The sequence below is a fragment of the Rhinoraja longicauda genome, chromosome 5 (genome assembly GCF_053455715.1).
Source record: "Rhinoraja longicauda isolate Sanriku21f chromosome 5, sRhiLon1.1, whole genome shotgun sequence".
Taxonomy (NCBI): domain Eukaryota; kingdom Metazoa; phylum Chordata; class Chondrichthyes; order Rajiformes; family Arhynchobatidae; genus Rhinoraja; species Rhinoraja longicauda.
The window spans coordinates 66626288-66635821 of record NC_135957.1 but is presented as its reverse complement, the minus strand read 5'-3'; the positions used below and the strand labels follow the sequence as shown (position 1 = coordinate 66635821).

At 43.9% G+C, this 9534-nt stretch overlaps 1 protein-coding gene across 1 annotated transcript in view; it reads right to left on the bottom strand.

Annotated features, from left to right (window-relative positions):
• Positions 1–385: 385 nt before the first annotated feature.
• The window catches only part of mchr2a (melanin concentrating hormone receptor 2a), a 28511-nt gene continuing 19362 nt past the window's right edge, over positions 386–9534 (bottom strand). The window contains exons 5-6 of the mRNA XM_078400203.1: positions 6643–6762; positions 386–2222 (exon numbers count right to left, since the gene is read on the bottom strand). Coding sequence (XP_078256329.1) covers positions 1892–2222; positions 6643–6762 — 451 coding nt within the window. The 3' untranslated portion in view covers positions 386–1891. The remainder of the gene's footprint in view (positions 2223–6642; positions 6763–9534) is intronic.

Here is a 9534-nt window from a genome sequence, read left to right as displayed (position 1 = left end):
CTGTATGCCTTGTGAATAAGACAATCTTTCTTCTGTGGCCTTGGAAGAAATTGACATAATCAGTGCCCAATGCAATGCCTTTCACCATATGTCCCGATGCATGCCTGAGTTTAAAGCCCCTCAAAATAAGGACTCAGTTTGAAAGAAGTCATGGCGGTTATGAAGTCTGCCATATGAAAGGAATGAAAATCATATGGGAGGAAATGATAAGTGACTAAAAACAGGGATTATCAGTGAAAACACCTCGGAGCTAGAAAAACACCACCGTAATTGTAGAATAAGCAGTCTGAGAATCATGTGATTAGAGAATGACGGGTAGAAATAATAGGCCAAACAGAATGACAAAACATAAACACAATTTAATTAGAATGAGGAAGAGTGGCATAAGCAATACATTCATGAGGCAGGTTAAAAAAACACACATCCGAAATTTTTATTTTTGTTTTGCTCACATACAAATGTTATAGGACTTCAATTAACAGGATAAAATAACGTTAAATGATTAACATAATGTTACACTTTGAACTAAAGGCAGGAATGACAAACAGCGTTTTTATCATGTACATGAACTTTTCTTTACACATACAACTATTACGTGCAATTTCGACATCTTTTTGTAACATTTTCGAACACCAGATAATAAACAAGTTATTAGAATAATTCACATCAAATTTTTGCCAAACTATTGCTCCCTAATTATATCATCTACTTCCATTAAATTATTTATCTAATACTTCAATTCAATTAGTTGCAAAAACGGTAAAAGAGAAAAGTGAAGTACTTGTTAAGGAAGCATATTGTACAAAGACTAGAAATGGTGTCATTTTTTTCCAAACCAATGATAAATTTGATACTGTTGTGCTGCTGAAAGTAGGAATTTCATTGCTCTATATTGGGACATATGAAAATAAAGCACTCTTGACTCTTGAAACTATACATTTAAACAATATGTCTTTAACTGCACTTAATATCAACTATTTGAAGCTGTTTATTACAGGGACAGAAATACTTGCAGAGGAATTTGTTGCAATTTACATTTGAAAGGGCTAAAATGAATGGATAGGTATATGGTGAAATATGAAACAGCAACAGTTTAGAGTTATATCTATTTTGAAACTACAAGAACAACTTCTGTCATTTTAACTGAATGCTATTTTTATAGAATCCAAGGATGACAAGGATGATGATGATCAAAAACATTTTCCAACTGATGGTGTGGAAGAGTTGCACTTCAGGGCTCTGACTGTTATTGTTCAGGCAATGGATATTGCCCTGCACCACAGAAGTCTCAATTGTAGGGATACAATCTTTATTGGTTATGGGGACAAGATCCGATTTATAATTTTAGACTCAAATTTCCTTGAAATAGTAGTTCTTGCTATATTTTGAGAGAGAGAGAGATGATTCTCTCTTAGTTGACTTGAGACTTTTATGCTACAGAGATGACAATAAACTACTAGTCAGTTCAATTCCATTGATTCAAAACACACTTTACACCTGACTGATTTTGCCCTGCTTATCGGAAGTAGGCGGAATGGTCAACGTTAAAATTCAATGCAGAACTCTTAAATATTTATAATCAGAAAATAACTTGATGGTGATTTAAAGATTGAGTTCTGTGTTACTATTTTTACCTCATTGGTAATACTCCATAGCAGTCTTTTTTTTTTGCTTACATAGAGAAAATATGTCCCAGTGAGACTGTAAGAAACGGGAGCAGGAATTGAGCTTTTGCACCAGCAGCCTGCACCATTCAAAGAATCCAATTTGATCGGAACCTGGCTTTGACTTTTTTTCTTCCTGTCTGATCCCCATAATCCTCAATTCATTTACAAGCCAAACATGATTAACGTCAGCCTTGAGTATATTTAATGACTCAAGTTGAGAATATTTACACCGAATCACTTGACTTTACTGTGCTTTTCATGTTAATAATTTCTCGTTCAGTTACTTTCATTTGAATCTTTGTGCAGTGAGTCAGCCTCTTCCGGAAGTTGCCACTGAGTAACATGTAGAGAAATGGGTTAATGCTGCTGCTGGCATAGCTGAGGCAGATGGAGATATAATAGACGATGAAATATGTTGTGGTCGGCTGAGTGACTTTGAGATTCACCAGTTGAATCACCTGGTATGGCGTCGAACTAACCACAAAAACACCCACCAAAACCAGGACCATTTTGGTTAGTCGTTTGAGCCGTGCGCTGGGGATGGTTACATCATATCTAAATGGTAAAGAGATAAAATAAATGTATTTAAGTGCACCCATTTTACTTCCTTTACCTGTGTCAGGGCAAGGTTATTCAGGTTTTTTCTAATGGTGAGATTAGTCATATCTTGCTGTCTCAGTCACCCCAGCTGGACTTGAAGAACTTCAATCAATTCCAGAGCCAGCACCATGACTGAATAATTCAATATTATGTGATCATGATCGAACAAGGCTGTGTGACACTGTGGCTTGGTTACACTATGTTACACTGTCGGCAAATTCAGGATTAGGTTACAATTCGATGGAAAATCACTCCTATATCAGTAGGGTTAATCAGTCTGTTGAATTTATTTTCTACTTCAGTAGTATTGTGGTTTCCTGTAAATGTTTAATATGGATGCATTTTCCCTTGTGTTTTCTTTCAATTTCATGACTGCCTATCATAATCTATTCTTGATATGTTCATTTCCCTGTACAAAATTCATTAAATTATTGTTATTTAACTAGAAATGTTTGGGGTACGAGGAGGGGAAAGAAGAAAGGAAGGGAAGAAGTCTTGCAAGATTAATAATTCTTGGCCATCAAATGTAATTCTCTACTGTCTGACCCACACTCCCCTCATCTCCCAGTGCCAATCGCAGCATAATAAGGCATCTGGCCTTTTCCAATCATTACTCAATAACAAGGTAAACAATCATCAGACAGAGAGCACTCTAATGTATGATACGTCTTGTCAACTATGTTTTTCTTTAAAGCTGTTGTGGCGGGCCGAGCCACTTTGGTTTCGAACCTTCGTTTGTCGGGCTCAAACTCTCGCGTGGACTGGGCGTGATCTGGGCCGACCGATCACAGAGTCTGGGGGGCGGGCCATCATGTGTGGGCGGAGAATAAAACCATTGCTGTCAGAATTTGAACTCAGGCATGTGCGCGTGAGCGACGGGGCTGTTTCGGTTAATGATTAACCGGAGTGTTTACACAACACGTGGACCTCTACAGTGGTGACCCCGACGATCCAAAATGGCCTATTTTGGATTGTATCATGTCTGCAGCCGACAACCCAGACCAGCAGAACACAGGTTAGATCAAACTGCCCGCTTCTGGACATCACAGCCCCAAGTGTGGTTCGAATAGGCTGAAGCCCAGTTCCACATCCGCCAGATCATCACCGATTCCACCAAATCCTACTACGTGGTCAGTGCACTGGACCAGGACACCACCGGTGCCTAATCAATTACCTTCGCCAGCCACCAGCCGACGGCAAGTATGTGGGCCTCAAAACGCTCCTCATACGCACTTTCGGTCTCAGCCGCCGCGACATGGCAGCCAGACTCCGGCACATTGATGGCCTAGGCGACCGCAAGCCACCCATGCTTATGGATGAAATGCTCGCCTTGATGGATGGATACAAGTCCTGCCTCCTGTTCGAACAGGTTTTCCTCGAGCAGACGCCCGAGGACATTCGCCTGCTCCTCGCCGATGACGATTTCACCGACCCCCGACGGCTGGCAGCCCATGTGACATGCTATGGCAGGTGAAACAGCAGGGTGGCGCCACCATCAGCCGGGTGGCGGCTGTGCCTCGGCAAGTCAAGTGGCCGGTCCCAGCCTCCACCACAGGTGCGACAGTGAAGCCGGCTACGAGCGACGCCGGCAAGGGTGAGCGGTGCTACTACCACCAAAGGTGGGGTTCTGCAGCCCGCTGATGCTGACCACCCTGCACGCATCTGGGAAAACACTTCGCCCAGTCTCCAGTAGTGGCTCTTGTGGCTGGCCAGATGCATTGCCTCCTCTACACTTGGGATCGTCATTCGGGGCGGCGTTTTCTTGTGGACGTGGGAGCAGAGGCCAGTGTTTTGCCGCCATCGGGTGCCGACTCATTCCGGAAAGAGGGGGCCTTCTCTGGCCGCTGCCAATGGCAGCAACATCAAGATGTACGGGGTCCGCATGATCCCGCTCAACTTCAACTCCTGTCACTTCACGTGGCCCTTTACTATCGCCGACATCTCCCAACCGCTGCTGGGCACTCATTTCCTCTGGGTGCACTCCCTGCTGGTCTATGTGAAGGGACAACGCCTCGTCAATTCTGAGACGTTCGAATCGATTGTCTTGCGCCACGCCGAATTGACTGCACCACATCTCGGCTCGGTGACCTTCTCCGACAACGAGTACGCCAGGATGTTGGCCGATTTCGCCGACATCATAACCCCCCCAATTCACAACGGCCAGTCCCAAGCATGGCGTGAAGCACCATATCCCCACCACCGGACTGCCACTCCATGCACGTGCACGCAGGCTGCTCCATGACAAGCTCCAACTGGCCAAAGATGAGTTCCGCAAGATGGAGGAAATGGGCATAGTGCGCTGCTCGGACAGCCCGTGGGCATCCCCGCTTTACATGGTCACCAGTGTCTAGGGACTGGAGACCCTGTGGGGACTACCACCGTCCCAACCACGTCACAACGGCTGATCGGTACCCTGTCCCTCACATCCAGGACTTCACAGCCAATCTGGACGGCACCAAGGTTTTTTCCACAATCGACCTGGTACGTGGCTACCAACCCGCAAGCAAACGGCCTTGTGGAGCATTTTCACCGGCACCTGAAGGCATCCCCAAAGGCATGACTCACGGGCCCGGATTGGATGGACGTGTTGCCGTGGGTCCTGCTGGGCATACGCACTGCCCCAAAGGAGGACCGAGGCAACTTCCTCGGCCGAGCTGGTGTACGGCGCCCCGCTTACGGTCCCAGGGGCTTCATCCCGGCGGCACGTGGACATCAGGAACTGCCCACGACCATGCTGACGCGCCTCGGTGAGGTGGGCACGCTCTCTCCAGTCCCAAGTTCACGCCACGGACTCACCACCACGTACGTCCCACCCGCCCTCCAGGACTACCAGTAGGTCTTTCTTTGCCGCGATTTCCACCGTACGCCACTGTAAAGGCCTTACGAGGGACCCTTCAAGGGACTACAACATGGCGCCACGACTATTGTCATCAGCATAGGGGGCAGGCACGAGACTGTCTCCGTGGACCGTCTTAAGCCGGCACGCTTGGATATTGACCGACCAGGTGCAGGTGGCACAACCCCGCCGCAGAGGGCGTCGACCGTCACGACCGCGCCCGCCCTCAACTCTGCCAGCTGCGACCCCGGACACAGGAGACACATTTCAGGCCGCGATCAGGCCGCCTCACTCGTCAGCCAGACCACCTCCATTACTCCGGTTCTGCGGGGGGGGGGGGGGGGGGTCATGTGGCGGGCCGAGCCACTTTGGTATCGTTTGTCGGGCTCGAACTCTCACGTGGACGGGGAGTGATCTGGGCCGATCAATCACGGAGTCCGGGTTTGGGCCGTCGTGTGTGGGCAGAGAATAAAGCAATTGCCGTTAGAATCTGAACTCGGGCACGCGCGCGTGAGCACTCGTGAGCGGGTATATCGGTTAATGATTAAACGGAGTGTTTACACAACGCGTGGACCTCTACACTGTAGAATTTATGGAAGAATCTGAGGGGGATGGGGACAGGTCAAAATAGTTCAAGACATGGGACTGGAGCTCCAGTTTGGATCAATCTACCGGAGGCTTGTGCATTAGAAGGTTGTGTGGCCTTGTATTTGTGGCTAGGAGAGAAATGTGTTGAGTCTATAAATAATATTCAGCTGGGGCTTCAGCTGTGTTAAAAGTGGGTCCCTCCAAGAGTGAACCAGCACTTGAAATTATTCAGATTAATGCAGTAACAAAATGTGGATGTCACATAAATACTGACACCAATGAGGGTAGTTGGAAGATAGAAATAACCATATCACAGTGCACAAAAAACAAGCCAAAAAAGACAATATTTTATAAACATTGTTTCTTTGGGATGCCACTTCTATGCAATCAATACTGGCACTATTCCAATCTATGCACTAGTTGCGACATTTAGAGATACCTTTTTCCCTGCGAAATGTGAACGCTGTTTCCGCGCTGTATTTCTAAATCTAAAAAAATCTAAATCTAAATCTAAATCTAAAAAGATGCCCAAGATGAACAAGAGGTCTGGTACATTGTTTTGTAGATAGATTCAAATTACTCTGCTGCAACCACATAGCCTTAAGTTCAGTTAGTTACATTAATCTACAATTTAAACAAAACTAGTATATTCAATGGTGATCATGAATATCACTGGACTGTCATCAAAATAATAAGCATGGAAATCCATCCCTTCTCAGTTCCACCTACATGTGACTCCAGTCTAGCAGCAAACTGATTGACTCATAACTGGCCTCTGAAGTGGCATAACAGGCCACATAGTTCACGAGCAACTAGCATTAGATGCTAACAATACCATCATTCTTGGAGCAAAATAAAAACTTAGCTCATCAACAAACATACAAAAGATGTTGAAGAAAATAACACCCGTTGATCATTTTATTTATTCTGTCTCTTACATGGATAAGTTACCTTCCATTTCTCTTGTTTTCCTGGTAGATGCCCCAAGTGTAACATAGAATCAATATATAGCAGATCAGTATCAGCGGTAAAGGAACAAAGAAAGAAGTTATGGTGTGATACAATGTATACCTGTGATAAAACCAGAGAGATAACATATTAGTTTTGCTTAGTTATTAATCAGTGCTTATCCAAAGTTATCAGTGATTGCTAATATCATTGTTTTCCTTTGAAGTTGCTTCGTTTGTTGGCAACTGTGTCTAATGAAGGATGACATATGAAGATAGGATTTGGTAGCAGGAACAGGTCCATCTGCCAACAAGTCTATCGTGTCATTCAGTAAGATTATGGATGATTCGATTGGAATCTCAACTCCACATTCCTGACTAACTCTTAACCTTTCATGTCCTGCCTTATACAGTCTATCCACCACTGTCTTTAAAATATTGAAAAACTCTACTGCCACCAAATTTAAAAAATATCAGTTCAGTTTAGTTTATTGTCTCATATACAGTGAAAAGCCTTTGTGCTTATGCAAAAAGATTTATGAACCTGAGAGAAAAAATAAATCACTTCTCTCTTAAATAGTCAACCCCATATTTTTAACGTTCATTTTTTAACCAATGACCAAAATGGCTTTATTTATTTGGTGACGAGTCAAAACAGTGGCATGTTAATGAATTAACCAAACTTTGATTTGATTTTACTCCTTGAGCCAAAATCAAGCTTTGACAGAAAAACCTATCAAAAACTGCCCAAGATAAGTGTCTGTACCTATATATTTACATAGAGTGGTGCTGCATAAGAACACAAGCAATAGCATTTACTCATGTGCAGTCCCTTAGTACAGTTTTACAAAAATTGTCTCACTGACTAAGAAGGAATTTGTATTGGAACTTGAAGACTGTGCTCATGATATTAAATTGTTGACTATCTAATTTCTGTGGGGGAATTTGAAAGTTTTTGTGAAATTGCATTCAACACTTGGTTTGCCAGGAAGTGGAAAAAAACAATGCTGTGATGTTAAAAATGGAATGTAATTGGAGTGAGCAAGGCTGGGAACGCTATTAAAATTCTCTAGCAACAGGGAGAACTGGTATGTGTTGGGTGCAGTGTACCCATTCCATTGCCAGGAAGGCATTGAAATTTATTTTCATGGACGACTCATCACACCCGTTAGCGAGAGCACCTGGTGTAAGGGTGGCACGGTGGCGCAGCGGTAAAGTTGCTGCCTTACAGTGCCAGAGACCCGGGTTCGATCCTAATCACAGGTGCTGTCCGTACATAGTTTATACATTCACCCGTGACCTGCCTGCGTTTTCTCCGGGTGCTCCGGCTTCCTCCCATACTCTAAAGATGTACAGGTGCGTAGGTTAAATATAAGAAAATAACTGCAGATGCTGGTACAAATCGAAGGTATTTATTCACAAAATACTGGAGTAACTCAGCAGGTCAGGCAGCATCTCAGGAGAGAAGGAATGGGTGACGTTTCGGGTCGAGACGCTTCTTCAGACTGATGTCAGGGGGGCGGGACAAAGGAAGGATATAGGTGGAGACAGGTGCATAGGTTAATTGGTTTCTGTGAATGGTATACTGTCCCTAGTGTGTGTAGGAGAGTGTTAGTGTGTGAGGATCGTTGGTCAGCATGGACTCAGTGGGACGAAGTGCTGTATCTCTAAACTAAAGTAAACTATCTCTAAATAAGATTTGCAGTAATTTATTTATATTTTTCTCAACAAATTCTAACTCCTCTCTGAAAATAAAATAAATTTCTCTGGATTTAAATAGGATCTAGTGTTAACCCGACTTCATCTCTATTTGGCATGTTGTTCTGGCTGCAAAGATGTTGGTAAACCAATAACACATTGATCACATTTTAAAATGTGGGCACTGAAAATAAAAGGAATTTACAACAGGATGCATTGGACAAATTTGATTGAAGATAAAATATAAATTAATGGAAGGCTGCAAATATGACTTCTGAAGATTATCAAACTTTGAAATAGTGAGCATTCCGTTCAAAGATAACTTAATACTTTAAGGACAAGACTTTTTGCTTGGTAAGGATAGAAATTGTTATTTCTTTAATTAATATATTCACATTGAAATCCTGCAAACATTTCCTACTGAATAAATTAAAAATATGCATTACCTTATTTGCTTAGAGAGGCTAGAGGATGAGATTTCTTAAATAAAGGTAACTTTAGTTTCAGGTAACTACTCCCCCATTTCGTCTACTCAGTTCCCCCAATTCCAACTCCCCCCTCCCCTGTTCACACCTTTCTTTCCATTCCCATCATCACCCAGTTCCTTTCCCTGTCACCATCTGCTTTTCTCACATCCCTCCCTACTTTCCAGGTCACCCATTTTCTTTCCCTCCAAACCCCTGATCCCTTCCACCAACCCCCTTCCCTCCCATCCTTCCTTCCTTCATTGGTGAAAGCACACCATCATCTCTACTTCCTGAGAAGGCTTAGGATGTCTGGCATATCCTCAACAGCCCTCATCAACTTCTACAGATATGCCTTAGAAAGCATTTTATCAGGATGCATCACAGCTTGGTTTGGGAACCGCTCCATCCAAGACCGCGAGAAATTGCAGCATGTTGTGGACGTAACCCAGACCATCATGCAAATTAACCTCCCTTCCGTTGACTCTATTTTACACTTCATACTGCCTCAGTAATGCAACCAGCATAATCAAGGACCAATCTCACCCTCGTCACCCTCTATGCTCCCCTCCCCCACCAGGCAAGCAGTAAAGAAGGTTGAAAACACATACTTCCAGATTCAAGGACAGTTTCTTCCCAACTGTTATCAGGCAAATGAACAGTTCTCTCTGAAGAAGGGTCTCGACCCGAAAATTCACCCATTCCTTCTCTCCCGAGATGCTGCCTGACCCGCT